The sequence below is a fragment of the Desmodus rotundus genome, chromosome 13 (assembly GCF_022682495.2).
Source record: "Desmodus rotundus isolate HL8 chromosome 13, HLdesRot8A.1, whole genome shotgun sequence".
Lineage (NCBI taxonomy): Eukaryota > Metazoa > Chordata > Mammalia > Chiroptera > Phyllostomidae > Desmodus > Desmodus rotundus.
The window spans coordinates 58730800-58746896 of record NC_071399.1 but is presented as its reverse complement, the minus strand read 5'-3'; the positions used below and the strand labels follow the sequence as shown (position 1 = coordinate 58746896).

Here is a 16097-nt window from a genome sequence, read left to right as displayed (position 1 = left end):
ATTTAATGTGCATAAAAAAGAGTGGAACAAATAAGTTATTTTTCTCAAAGTGAAGTATTTCATTTGTGAGACAAAAACAGAATAGCTATCTTGACCTAAAGGGTGATATAAACCAGTGTGATACACGATTTGTAAAGATACTCATTACCATTTAAAAATAGTTTGCAAAATCTGAGTAATTTTTTACCACTTTTCCTAAAATACTAAAATGGCAGAGTAGTAAAAGAACTTCACTCTCCTTTAAGAATATTGAGAATTGAATCCCTAATGTACAATGGGATGCTTCGTATTAAGTGTCTAAAATGAGCAGAAAATGGTACATCTCCTTGGTGAACTATGTACCTCCATCTCCAAAAGCACATGAGTTTAGGGAAGGTCTGTTAACTTGCTGATTTGTTTGTGGGTGCCATACTGATGAACTTTAAAAATGGGTTCTCTTCATCTTTTACAAAGAATTGTCTACAATTGTTGAATAATTGTACTTGTGATCATACGTACATAAAAAAAAAAAACATAGTGGAAGGGGTTTTAATAGTTCATTGACAAGGAGGAAGCCCGTAATCTATGTTCCATTCATGACCACCTCCTGACTTGTGGCATGGCCAGGTGGGGTTCTTTACCTGAGAAACTCAGGCTCCCACAACCTTGGTCACAATGTGAGTGAGACAGTGAACAGCTTGCTCTTGCCTCGCACTTGAAAGTAGTGAATGACATGGTAAGCATGTGGATTTAGCTCTTCTTAAGAATGAAATTTTTCACATTATGAAGAAGTAATAATGTCATGGCAACATGAGGTCAATTCCTATTTTAGTGTATATCACCTGGGCACAGACTGTAAGTTCTCTGAGGGTAAAATGTAATTTGTTTAGTTCTTTGTACTGTAGGATCCTTGTGAAGCACGTTACACTTGAGTGCTGCTCAAAACCAATAATGAGGAAAAGACTGAGTAGATAAGCTATTTAGTCTGTCCCAGTAACTCTAAAACACTTTTCTTGATATAATTTATGCTTTCAGAAGAAAAGTAAAATTAAAGGAAAAAATCTGAAAGAGCAAAATATTACATTGATTTATGGCTTAGGAGATGCCACTATTGAGAGTGAGGTTTGTGGAGTAACTGAGGAAAATGCAAACAACGAAATCCAACTGATAAACAGTAATGTGTATCAGCACTTCCCTATTTGTCTCTCTTACCAGCCTGTGGCCCACATACCATTTCTTGTGTAATCTTTACTCCTGGGATAGCAGCCCAAGGCAAACACACAACAGAAATGCCGTAGATGTTGAGTGAGTAGAAAGAGAGGCTTATTATTTTAGCTTGCCGTAATAAGCATGTATTTATTTTAAAATGCTATTTATAAACATGTGCTTTTCTAAGTCATGGAAGATCATGAGAGGGCTTATAAAAATGACTTTTCTGAAGTCCTTTAGGATCTTGTACCAAATTATCCTCAATTATAAATATTAAATGCCACAAGTATCTTTAGGCTATGACTCCCTGGTAATTATTTGCCTAGCCAACTTATCTGGACTATCTGAATGATTGTTAACCCATTTCTGTGAGAACCTAGTAACATTATATTTACATACATTTTAAAATCTTATTTAACGGACAAACACATAACTAGCAAAAACCATCATGATGCTACAGTTACTTTCCAAAGCATTATGACCAGGGTCTCTGTGGTATAGTGTGGGTAACACATTACCTGTGTGTTAATGAAGTCAAGGGAATGCAATGCCACAATTAGTAATAGCTTTTTATTTGGAGTCCTCATTTTCCAGATAGGTCACATTAAACATAGCCATTAAACAATAGCATTGTGATAAATCCATACAATGTATGCTGCTTTTGTTGTTGTCCTTGTTCACCAATCACTTGGTGCAGCTAAGAACCTTATGGTGTGACGGAGCTGATGTATGGGAATAGCCAACCTGCAAAAACTGGGGCCTGGAAAGTCAGACGTTAATCAGGTCTCGTTCAATTATGTCTCAAAACAACACATTGTGATAGTCAAACTCTCGTTGGAATTAATGCTCTGATAAATGCTGTCTGTTGTCAAAATAATGTATCAGACAATAATGAGTGGCATATATTATGCCAGACCTCAGTTTACCTGTTGACCTCAGCAACTTTTACTCCATTAGGCAACAGAATTTAACCTGGTTCTAACAAAGCATACTGCCCTATTACTACATGGCATTATTTTTATGGTGTGATGTTTTCAATCGAGCAGTGCCTAGATCTAATAAAGGAAAGTCATGTTTTACAAGATCTCAGCTAATTTAGGAAAATAAAACAAGTCAATTTCCCAACCAGGAACTCAATTAATTTATTAGAGTGGGGAACCAATCTTTGTATATTGCCTGCAATAAGGATAAGTATGTCAGGTTAAGAAATAATATGAAAGCATTGTTTGAAATTGCATGAGATGTCTCTTCAATGTTTACTTTGGTATAGGTACAACTAACACTGATTCTCACTGCTTTTCACTACGATGAAAAGATCTTTTATCATTAACATGTAATGAAAAGATTGTTTTGTTGCTGATTTATTTTTAGTTCATCAGTAAACAATTTCTAGAACTTTGACTTTCTTTACAAAAATTTCTATAAATTCTTGTTCTGTGCTTGACTTCAGTTATTTAAAGACCTAAAAGAAAAAGTATCAAATTATTAATTTTGAATATGTGGCAGCTTTTTTGAGGGGTTTGTAAATGAGGGATGTGAATTAAGACAACTTTTTCACATTCTGAATTATGCTGAAGCCTCTTGAACCATCTCTTTTGATCATGTATCACCCCTTAGAGCAAGTTGCTTTCAGAAAGGGTGATTTTGGCATCTCATAAACTTCCATGGAAGCCAAGCAGCAGAGGTCTGCGATAAAGGCATTTGACAGCCAAATGAATAAAAGCAAGATTCCCTCAACTCAACTATAAAAGCTTAGAGTCTTGACTGCTGAATTACCACCAACTTGTAAATAAATAATCACTACTAAATACAGATAATGTGTTAAACAGCTAACACTAGTAAATCACTGGTGACAGAGAGCCTAAAGGTAAATCCCTCACACATTGGCACAACCAATTCTTAAAATCTTATAGTGTTTTAAAGTCTTCAGACACATATACTAAATTGAACAACTGGTTACTCAAAGTTAAGAATGTTTTAAAAATAACCCCTACTCTCTTTGTTGATTTCACTTATATACTGCCTTAGATTTGACTAAGTGGCTATATGTCCAGTAAGAGAGAGGCAACGCTTGGTAAAACTAAACAGAAATTGGTTTCCCATCAAATTTCTGCTATCAAGCTAAATCAACCTGTAGTCTCCTGGCAAAAAAATAACATCGTATAACAGAGACAACACATTTCAGATACATAAATTGTCCAAAATATAGAGAGTCAATTATGTTTCACTGTACAAGATCCCTTCTTTTCTAATTTAAACATTTAAGAATAATAAAAAAAAACAAGACAGAGCTTTGGAAAGGCTGTTACTAGGAACCAAATACAGTTCTTGAGAGAATAAGGCTGATGGGAGTTGTCCACTCTTCCTTTCAAAGCAGTTTTACAAACGAGGTACAATCTAAAGTCTTGACAGCATTTGACGGAAATATTTTCAGTTGAATTTGTTGAGGTTTAAAATTACAAAACTTAATTCAGTTCAATGTTTGTATTTGCTCTTGTTTTTGTTTTTCATATAAGGATTTTATGACATTTTGCTGTTTCTACACTGGCTTGGTGGCCAGAAAAGAAGGCACAGAATTCTCCACCAGTTTGCAAATAATGCATTTTCTGCTCCAGTGCACAAACAGCCTTTATTTAATTCAGCACCACATTTTCTAAGGTATGGGCTGGAAGCTGTTTATCACGAAGCTGTAAAATGCCAAAAATTTTTGACACTGAAGGAATATGTCAATCAAGGCATTTTCCCATCTGCTACTACTTCTGCAAGTGCTAATTTTATTTTTCCCAATTCCTGAAATTTGAGGTTTCCTAGCCTCATATGGAAGTAAGGTTGAAACTTGCTATATGACACAAGAAAAACGTGCAACAAAATGAAGGAATAGAAGGTGTATTGTTTTCGAAGGTCACCAATAAAAAGAAGATGTGGCTTGCACTACTGTAAGGCCTTTTCAGGACTTTCAGTAGAAGCATTTGATGACTGCTAGAAATCTACCACAGAGACCAATAAGAGCATTGAGAAAAATGAAAAACATCCTGTTAAGACCTAGACTTATTGAAAAACACTACACAATGCAAGTAACTAGGGCTGGTACCACACATGCATTAAAGCATTTTTCATGGTTTTGAAATAAATGGGAACACACATCTTAAACCACATAAGATACTTTTGAGAACCAATCAACAGCATGATATCTACATAGGCAGAAACTTTATGTTATCGAGAAAACATGAGAAGTTTCAGGTATTGGTACAAATGTGATTCTTGCGATTTAGCATGACTTTGATAAAAGCTTCTACAAGGACTTGCACATAACCATGACTGACAGATGTATTTTTTTGACCTTTCAGATAGCTCCATCGGCTCACTCAAACACATTTTGAACAGATTATGTACTGTAGTACTTGGTAGACTATACATTAAACAAGAGACTTTGCTCTGAGGCACTGCTTCCCACACTCCATGTGGAAAAGGAAGCAGGAAAAAACAAAACTCATAGAGTTCGACAGCTACCGAGGCAACACTTGCCATTTACAATATAAGCCCAAATATTTTTGCAACACAACTATATATTAATTTAATAAAATACACAATATAGCTCTTAAACACTCAACAATTTGGCTCATATGCACTGAATCTGCAATAAATCAATAAAAATATGTCATTTGATGTAAACACATTGATTCTTCTTACATTTGCACATTTAAATGGTCATGTGATTTGTGTATGTCTAAGAAATTTTCACTTTCCTGAGCTATTTTAGTGTCCACAAATGAGTAAAACATATTAATCATGTTAATTTTCTCTGAATATTATTACTGAATGGTAACTATTTTTCAGAACCTTCTGGGTCAAATTAAAAACATATCCACCATTATTTGCTTGTTTGTTGGACACTAAAATGCTAACGAGGCATTTTTAAATCTTTAGACTTTCTTCTTCTTTAATGAAGTGGATTAGTCTATGTGTGCGCAGGACAAAATGGACTATATTTTTTCACACTTAACTCTTTTACGACATGAAGTGTCTTACAAATGACCAAGTTTTTTTTTTTTAATTTTTCGACTAATGTTATGGAATGCTCTTTGTGTTTATATGTGTGGCAGGTAACTTTATACAGAAATGTTTACCACAAATATGTGTTAATGTTTGGTGTAGCTTGGACCACTGCAAGGTCTTTTCGGGACTTTCAGTAGAAACCTGTGATAACTGCTAGAAATCCACCACAGATCACAAATTATGACCCTGCTTTGACTGGGGTTTATAGGTAAACAGTTAAGTCAGCATAAATCACAGAGGACAGTCTCAAGAGTGATCAGAAATACTTCAGTTCTTACACTGCATACCTTCCTAACAGATTGTCAAAAGGTAACTTGCCTCCTCCTCCTCCTTTTTCTTCTCTCCTTTTTTCTTCTCCATTTCTCTTTCCTCTTTGAGAATCATTAATTCTGTCCTAATGTAAGTTTGGTCAAAACAAAACCATTGTTATCTCTGAAAAAGAAATAGCAGTGAAAAGAACATACTTGTGGGCACTTCAGATGTTCACTCAAAGCCTTAAAGCAGCATTGGTCTCTCTTCATCCCTATAAACCAGGTTGTCACCAGGAGGGACCGTTTTTAATCAAAGAAGAGACAAGAAAATGCCAATGCTCCCCACCCTCACTTTCTCACAGCCACAGGGTCATTTCCCCGGCAGTCCTGCAAAAGCTTGTCAATTTCTCTCACGACTTCCTCCGCATCCACAGACTCTCTGCCCAGATCCCTGCTGGGGTGGTCAAGCTGCTCAAGAACAGCACCCATCTCGCTGGAATCCCGGCTGGCTCTGGAATGCACATCTGCGAAGACCCTTGCCATCTGATCGGAAGCCATGAAAGGGGGGTCTCTTGGTTGCTTACTGGGCGACACATACTGACTGTCAGTGGGCAAGTACTGGCTGCTTGCTTCGGCCAGGGCTCCTGGTTTTGCTTCACAACCATCCAGAGAGCCTTTTGCTGAGGTGCAAGGCTCCATGCATGCCTTGGTTGGACTGCTTGATGCTGAGGGGACCTCTTGGAGGAGAGGGCTCAGGGCACGTTTGGCTTTTAAATAAGGTTTAACATTGGCAATGAGAATAGTGTGCTCTCGCTTGTCTTTTCCGAATGTACAAAAAGTCTTTTTCCCAGTGGGATTCACAGTTTCGTAAGTCTCAGTCTCAACATTAGCTTCAACTGTGGGTACAAAGAGATTTGTGCGGTAATCTGCATTTTCAGCCTGATTGGCTGCAGGGAACTGTGGCATCCAACACCTGTCAGAATGACCAAGCACTCGGCATTCATCTGTGCAATTAACACACTCTTCTGGTTCTGCAAAACAAAAGAGAAGACAGCAAATCCAATCATTAGGGTTGCTTTTACATTTCTACCAAGGCTGTGCTTAGCTCTCAGTGGACTTGCTTGACCTCTGGTCTCTTAATTAAAAAAGGAAAAGAAAACAATAATTAAAACATTTCAGGATGGTTACATAAACCCGCTGGTTGAGACAATGGTTTTATTTAAGTCTATTCTCTAGATATTAATGAATTCCCATAGCCTGAGAAGTAAAAAGTGGCCATTGGAGAATCATTCTCAGTAGAATAGAAGATCACTGTAAACTAATTTCCTGGGGATATTCAGTTAGTCTTTGTTCTGCATAACCCTTTCTGGAAATAGTACACTTCAAAAAGGATTAGCAGGATTAATTTTTCAAGTCAAATAACAGGACAAAAACTGGATTGCAAACTTCTATAACAAGTCCTAAGCTCCCTTTAAAAAATGTTTTATCCCTATTTCACTCGTAATTGTTATTTTGGTGACAGTCATAAAATAAAAGGTTTCCTTTAAAAGTCTACTTTTCCTATTGAAAGTAGCAAATAGAATTTTCTATCAGAATGTGTTATGAAAAAGCTTGTCAAAAAGTGCACATTCCTATTTTATTAGACATGGGTATGTATCATGTAATCAGTTTTCTTTAGCTTTTTGTTTGTGGTATAAGTAGGTGAAAATGGATTTAGTCAACATATATAGTTCAGAATGAATGACAAATCATGATCTCTATTTTAAATGATAATGCTTTTTGTGAGAATTTTTGCTTCTCTTTTTTGCCAATAGGCATTTAGTGATTCTAAATAAAGCATTCCTTAATGATCCCTATTTCAAAGATGCTGAACAAGAAAATATGAAAGAAAATGCCTTCATTATGACAACAGCTGCATACTCCCATGACCCCAATATTTTAAAATATAACTTTGAACTATGTCTTCCTAGTTGTCCTTTCCATTTCCAAATAGTTGTTCCTTTTAACGTTTAATGATCCTTTTTAAGTCAGGGACTTCTTTTTTTTTTTTTTTTTTTTGCAGGAGAGGATATTTACAATTTACCTCTATATGATGGGAATAGAATTCCCTACGCATTTAGGAACCCTTGGGATTGGCATTTAATTGACGCGAGAAGATCCCTGCAAATTTATAGTGTCATGTGCAAGGAAAAAAAGTTCACATGAAAGATATTTAAAATATGAAGCAGCCAATTTAGTAGCTTTGATAAATTTATACAGTTACTTTACAAAGTCATCAATAAAAAGTGTTCATGTTTAAAACACATAAATAATTCCCTCTCCAATAAAGAAAAAATAAACCATAACCTGATTTATCTCAGAAGGTTTCAGATAAAATAATTTCCTATGAGACTAATATTTTTTAGGAAGTTATCAAAATGGTGTCTTGACAGAACAAAAATACTGCGGTATTTCATTTGCATGTGTCACTCATACTTGTGAAATATTTAGAAAGTATTTAGGTAGCTTGCATATACTTCAATTTTGTCATGCTTTTAAAAGTATACTTACCTGTGAGTAAATAAACTATATTAAAGTTTATTATGTAGTATAGGCAAGAATGCTGAAATGGGTCCAACAGAACTTTCACCCAGAAACTCAAATGTTACCTGACTTGAAAGTTGTTAGACAAATGGACACAAACAGAAGCAGAAGAATCGAGGCACATAACTTTTCTAGGAAGCCTTCCTGTATAGACTTAAAGTGAATTTTTAAAAAATCCACAAAAGTTTAATATCTGGTATCTATTTTCTTTACCTATTCTGAATAGGAATCCTACAAATTACCTCTATATCTGTATCAGTTACGTGATAGAAAAAATATGCATAATTTCATTCATCTAATTTTGTCCTTCAATAATACGGTAGAACACTTTACTACCTATTTCACTTGGTGATACTTTTGAATCTTTTAGAGCTGAAATTTTTTAAAAAATCATTTACAAATCATATGCTGTGTCTGAAACACACTGACATAGTTTTATATTCCAATCCTGACTGGCCTTCAATTTCAGCCATTTGGATAGCTTAGCACTGAATACATTCAATATGAATTTAAGAAGAAAGTAAAAGTGATAGAATAATGCAGATACATGAAAGTGCAAATCGACCTTGAATTTGAAACCATCAATATAAAATGATTGTTTGCACTTTACTGCTGAAAATCTGCAGCTTTTTACTTGACTCCTTTATTTTACATCCTAGGGAGAAAATTCTGAGTATTGATTATGATACATTATAAGCTGTTCACCTTCGGATTAGACCATAATTTTGATGGCAGCAGTTCAGACAGTGAAGAAAATCGAATGGACACTTAGGTACTTGCAGCTGAAACAATGAGCATAAACTGAACAATAACTGCCAAGCGTCAAATGAGAATTTAAGAGAGTGAAATTATTTCTGAAGTAGCATACATAAATAAATAAGTAGGTAGGTACATAAAGGAGACAAAGGTAGTATTTAATGAATGACAAGCTAGACAAAAAAAAAAGGAAGAAGAAGAGGGAAGTAGGAAAGGTAAGTGAAGGGAAAGAGGGAAGAGTCAGGAGGAGTGGCTTAATAAAGGCAGTTGTATTAGAAGGATTTCTGTCATGTGTACTTTTTATTATATATTTTCAAATCCCTTCAATAACCTATGCATGTATAATAAAAAAATAATAGCGTGGAATGTTTTCTCAAGCCCTACAGCTATAAAGCTAGATAAACTTCTTCTGCACCTTAGAGAAAACGGATCCCAGAATAGATATGTTGAATTATAAGCTATAATTTTTTTTCAAAAAGCAAATTATGGAGACTACCAAATTATGGAGATTCTGATAAGTTAGTGTATCAGTAAACAAATATCTGTATCAGAAAACAAATTCAGAGTCCTTGGACAGAAAAGTCAAAGTAAAAATAATTGAGCCAAGATTTATTTTTGTCTTCTAGACCAATCTGGGATCATAAGAAAATTATTTACCTTTATTTTCATCCTTTCCTTAGTATAACATGATTACACTTCAACAAATGCACCCTCTTCCAGAAAGATGGCATAGTCCAAATGGTATGCAGATGAGAAAAACTAAGAGGTAAGCATGTCTAGATTGCAAAGAGGATACAATTCTGAAGTCCAACAGCTGGAAATATGGACAGTTTTGCCTACAGGGAATGTTTACAGTGTTCAAATTTTAAAATGTATGATTCTGTGAAGGATCATGCAACAACCAGATAAATGTAATACCTGTTTAGTGTTAAAAATCATTTTCTATACGCCTACAGACCCATCTGACTATTACACCAGTTCCCACAGGGAGGGATCTAAAAACAGTCATCCTAATTGGTTCAGTGTTGCATCTTAATTTATGGTATTCTTTTCAAATGATATAAAGTTACTCAAATGACTACATTACTGCAGTTCAATTGTACCGTACACCACAAACACACACACAGATCTTTATTTGTGTGTGTGTGATAAAATTGAGATTTCTCCAGGATATAGTCCAGACAAAATTTAAAAACTCAGATACATAGCCAATGCATTCCTGAAGTTTAACTATCAGTAACTGTCATAGCGAAGTACAGGTGAATCAATAAAAAACACAGGAAAATTCTATGTTCATAATATGAAGGAAAACATAAATATAAATAAAATATATTAAACTATATACATATAACTTTTTATTTAAAATCTATGATTGGATCTATAACAACTATCTCTGATTTTAGAATTTCATACAATGAAAATTAATTTAGACATAAAGGTATCTGAAATCTGCATATCCACATTGGCTAATGTATCTTAAAGGTTTCCCTCTTTTTTTTTTTTAACATAGATGAAACAGTTTAATAACTTAGTCTTACAGATAATAGGTAAGCAATCATTCTGTGCTAAATATATTTTCAAAAGAGCTGCTATTGTGTATGTAAGGAAAAAATATTTAAGCAACATATCAAATTATCCTCTCTTAAATTATTAGATTTTAACAATCATCCATAAAGTTTACCATAGTTAATGTTTACAGTGTGACTCTAATATGGTAATGTTGCTTTATCATTAGGAATGCATAGCCTTTTCAACAATGGTAATAGGTACTCTGGAGAGCAGTATGTGAAGCATGGGAAGTACAGCAATGACCAGAGAAATAATACAGCCCCTCAGCATGCACAATACAGTGTGGCAGGCAACATGTGCTTATCTGAAGGGTAACAGCACCCTCTCAGAGCATGCACAGTAGAGTGACATAAACCACGTGTGCCTAATGAGGTTGTGCAAAATAACATGTGCCTATCAGAAGGGACATAAATAGGGCCTATCAAAGCTGATGCATATAGCATGTGCCTAGTGAGCCTGAAGGAAACAACGTGTGCTTATCTAAATTAAGGAAAATATGTTTTTGAGAAATTGTGCAAAATCTACATGACTTTGCAACAAAAGAAGCATAAAAGCAGAAGACTTCAGACCATGGACCACGGAGCCAGAGGGTGAGTCACTGTGAGATATGCTGGTGTTCCGCCTGGGGAGCCCTTCCATCCCTTTGACTCCGCCTTGCAAGACACTGCCATCCAGCCCTGTTGCCTCCCAGACCTGGACTTGATCTGGACTCTTGGGACTTGGGTTTGTTATGCCCCAACTATCTTGTGTGATATTATTACTTATTGTTTCTGAGTGACTATTATTGTTATTAGGTTAGTATTATTAGGTTAGCGTGGATTTGGAGTGAATCTGCATTAACAAAAGCTGAGAGAATAGCAGTCACCTGTGTTGGCTCCCTATTATTTCTCAGTACCAGCATCACCTGTAGGACTGATGGTCTTACAGGCAGGCAGCCAGCGATTTCAGTTCTTAAAGTCCTACTCAAAAGACCTGAGCAGGGATTATACCCTAAGAATCCTGAAACACCAGTTCAAAAGAGCCTATTCAGGAGCCCAATGTTCATAGTAGCACAATTTATAATACCCAAGTGCTGGAAGCAGCCCAAATGGCTACCAGTAAATGAGTGGATCAAAAAAAATATGGTACACTTACACAATGAAATACTAAGCAGCAGAAAGAAAGAAGGAGCTCCTACCCTTCACAACAGCATGGATGGAACTAGAGAGCATCATGCTAAGTGAAATAAGTTAAGCAGTGAGGGAAAATAGGGGAAGGTCCATCAAGGAACGTGTATAAAGGACACATGGACAAAGCCAAAGGGGGTAGGCTCCAGTGTGGGAGGCAGGGATGGATGGGGTGGTGGGCTGTGGTGGGGTGAAAATGGAGACAACTGTACTTGAACAACAATAAAGAAATGAAGAAGGAGAAGAAAACCCAAGAAGACCTGAGCAGGAATCAAAGGCTGACTTACAGGAACGATTATATCATGAAATACACACTCGGGACAGGTGCCAAAAATTACTATCCACAAGATGAAAATAGGAAGCCAAAACACGATTTAAACCAACAAGGATTAACAAAGACTAAGGGAATCTGTGCTGAATATCGTTTTTTCGGAGGAAAAGTCAGGGGGACAATCCTTGCGTATTATGACTCCATGGTGTTCACTGCAAAGGAAATATGTTGAGAAACCAGTCTGGAAAAGTTCTTAAGAGAAAATCTACCTCTTTTTCTAATGTCTCATTCTCTAGCCAGAATTTATCACAAATCGGAAATTAAACTTATTTTCCCAGTCTAGGACGTATTAAACAACTCCACCTAAAGAGAGATACTTGACAATTAATTTGTTATCACTTAGGGAAATATTAGAAAACATAAAAGGATTTCTTCCCCTCAGTTTCAAACTTGCTTGCTGCCTCAGAAGCCTGCATATTTGTACATGAAAATATGCATAGTCTCTAGCATTAGAGTTTCAGGTATGCATTTGATTTAATTGTTTTATAATTAGGAAATAACTGTGTCTTTGAAATGTGAAAACCAAAATCTTTAAGTCAGGGCATCAGTGAGCAAGTTCTAAAGTTTGTAGCCATGGGAGAAGGAAATTTGAGAGTTTTCTCTTCTTATATCTTAACAAAATGGGTTTTAGGTCAGCTTTGTACATAGCTTTAAATAGGAAGAGTGCTCTTCTATTAGTGTTGTGGTTGCTACTGTTTGTAACAGCATCTCGAAATTAGAGTTGTTTCCAAGTAGGCAACTCTATAAATGGTAGTTCATTTTTTATTTGTTCTCATTTTTCTTTTTTATTTCTAATTTACCTTTTTTTCACTAACACAGACTTTCAGAACACCTAATTAGCTGTCTAGAAAAGCAGGGAACAGGAAAACGTCCCTATTTACAGCTGGCACAAGTGTTCTGGAGATTAACTCTACACTAGTATGTAAACTAGGTACCCATCACGGATTCTCTACCTGCAAACAAGGATGAGCCAACTTTAGACTGGTAGTTCATTTATACCACTTTTCTACTAAAAGGTTCTAATGATGTAACAAGAGTTTGCTATCTTTTCCTTCTTTGGCACACACATACCTATACAATTTCACACATGCACGCATACTTCCCTGTAAGTACAACAAATTATGATTTATCCAAATATATTCTAACATCAGGGAAAATATCAATACTATAATAGAAATCTTATCAGGATGTAGTAGAACAAAACTCCAATAAATTTTTCTTTCAGTAGGTTGACAGAACTTGCCACATACTATGAGATGACACTTTTCTAACAAAGAGTATCTTTTGTAATGTTGACTGTTATTTACATACTGCCGTTCACCATCCTTTAAACTCTGAAACTTGTTATAATAGGGTGAGTCTTTTCACACAGATTACACCCTAACAATTATATTCATTCAAATAATTTCCATTTATGATTTCCATGTCCCATTTAACTAGCATATTAGTTAAAAATAAACCTGATTTCACCCCACCTGACTCTAAGAGGGGTAAAAATTTCATTTTTAATATTATTTCTAGAGGCAGTATTGAAAAGTTGTCTCAAAACTTTTTTTTCTGTGTCAGAATAAAAAAGAAAGGAGTATTCTAATATTACAGTTTTATCACACATTTTTTTCTGCTAGTTTCCGTGACTGTCAACCTTAATTTTAGCACAATTTTTAATAAGCTTGGTGTATCCCTTATGCAGGGAAGAAAAGGGAGGATAAGGAAAAAAGTCGCATTTGAGAACCAATCGCTTTTTTTAGCTAAGTGGTGTTCCATCTATTACATTATATTTCCTGTGTTTCTTACTCGTGCACAGGGGTCTATGTTGTTCTCCTAATCGAGAAATTGATACACAAATACGCAGATGGGGGATAAGTTTTTGATTCTTTTATTTCTTAATGTGAAGGGGATTGTGTATTTTGTTACAATATGCTCAATTTATGAGCATGCCAAATTCACATAGTGGCACTGATATAATGATGAAACACTAGATAGTAAGAGTCCAGAAACTTAAATTATTTCCTAATAATTGGCCATAAAGAATCAGAACTTAGAAACATACCAAACATAATAAATATATGATGAAGAAACATATTTTCAGGTGGATGCACTGCAAATTTGGCTTCCAGATTTTACCTCAGTTGTGAAATGCCATTCTATCTGCTTTTAATAGGCGAATAGCACATTCTGAAGAAGAAGTTGTTATAATGCTATCCACAGTCACACCATGCAACTTTGCAGCGCTAATCCTCTAGTGCGCACCTGCATCGCACAATGCTTCTGAATGTATTGCCACGCTGCGTTCAGACACAGGAGACCACTGGCCTGTATCATATTCAACTGAATCCAATTGCAGCTGGGTGTTTGGGGGCTTGGCGCATTTGCACTTACTAGTCAGCACAGATGCACCCCTTCAGGGATAATTTTCAGTGTTCGGAACTCTCTGGGCATAACAACCTGTCTACCCGAGTGAACTTTTTGGCATAATTAGGTATTGACACCACACACAGATAATGCTCTGAGATAAAGAAAACTTAAATGAAAACGTATGTTAAGGAGTGAAAGCAAAATGATAAAAGAAAATGTGATGTGACAGCCCCAGAAATATTTTAAAAATGAGAATCTTAACCATAGATAGGGAATCATGGCACAAATATAATTATGTCCTATGGCACACTGCTCTGAGATTAACATTGAAAATTTAGCTGCCTGGCTCCCCCAGTCCCACACCGTAGTTGCCGCCATCACCTGGGGCAGAGCAGATGCTCGGACGTGAAGGCCTAGATAGATGGGGCCATCGCTTCCTAAACAGTTACCGCAAGGAGAACTGGCTCTGAAGCTCAACACTATCTTAATGGAACAAGTTTTTGCTTTGTTTCCTTTTTGAGAAAAGGACTCTGAACGAGCCTCTCAAGGAAAAACAGTATAGCTCAAATGATCCACCAGAGTAAAGACAGCTCGGATTCCGTGGGAGCATTAGCTGTGTGTAGTTCAGCAGTTAATTTAAAGGAGTTATACTCAGTCATTCATCAGGTAGTTTTCAAGGAAAGTATCTTGAACATAATATAGTAGAATAGCTACTGTGTCAAATTTTATTCAAATGCCTCTTTTGTACATGTTCATGTTCATTGTTTTCTTAGAATCAGCAACTCAAGGAAGGTACTATGAGGATTTTTCTAACTGGAAAAACTTGATTACATGTTACACATGAGTACATGTTAAAATGAGGGAATGCAAATTAAGTTAATTATAAATAAATAACAAACCAAAAATGTTTGTAAACATTCAAGTGATTATCTGAACAAATGTGGTTTGTTTTTCCTTAACTCATGTGATGTCCTTCTAAATGTGTAGGGTGAAAAAAATCAATATTAAATTTTATTTACTTAAAATAATTTTAAAAACTGTTTGGGCAGCTAATGTTGAAACCCTCTGGTATCAGTGGGGCCCACCGGCAAACTCAGGGGGATGAGAGGTGCACAGCAGAGGCGGGGGGCCCCGGGGGTAGAAACTGGGTAAAGGGGGGCACCCAGCACAGAAGATGAAGAAGAGGAGGAGGAAGTCAGGAGTCGGCTGGGCACTGAGCGAGGGGTGGCTCAGGGCAGTAGTGGGCAGTGAGAGGTGACTGTGCAGCTAGGGCTGTGTCATTTGTGGTAAACAAACCTGTGTCCACCCACCTCTCAAATCCTCCCTCCAGTCATGACCCTTCACCAAAGAGTTTACACTTAGATTGGAAACTAGAAGAAAGTTTGAATCCAACATAGGGGAAATAACCAATGATAAAGTTGCATTTCATCACAGATAAACCACAGAGAAAAGTATAGCCTACAATGTTATGAATGGCTTTGTACGAGAGGGAGAGGTGGTGCTTGATCTGCATTTCAAAGGATGGTCAGAGTTTCAACAGATAGTGGAGAACAGGAAGAGGGTGATCCAGATGAAGGAATTAGAAAATGAAACCATCATCACACAGGAGTGTGCATTTCACAAGGAAATAAAAAAAACAGCTTTATATGTCAAAGGACATCATATGTGCAGTGACAAAAAGGAAAATGATAACATAGGGGATATTGGCCAGGATTTACAAGAGAATGCAATACCTCTAAGTAAAGGACCAAATTTAATGTCGCATACAATGGAGTATTAATGCAGGTATTTGAGCAGTTTATTGCATCTCAGAAAATTCTTGAAACACTTAGGTGCTTGATT

General features: G+C 36.1%; 1 protein-coding gene across 3 annotated transcripts in view; it reads right to left on the bottom strand.

Annotated features, from left to right (window-relative positions):
* Positions 1–5613: 5613 nt before the first annotated feature.
* PCDH17 (protocadherin 17) overlaps positions 5614–16097 on the bottom strand; it is a 98192-nt gene continuing 87708 nt past the window's right edge. For all 3 annotated transcript variants that reach the window (XM_045201989.3, XM_053916612.2, XM_053916611.2), the window contains one exon: positions 5614–6526. In XM_045201989.3, the coding sequence (XP_045057924.1) occupies positions 5844–6526 (683 nt within the window). In that variant the 3' untranslated portion in view covers positions 5614–5843. The remainder of the gene's footprint in view (positions 6527–16097) is intronic.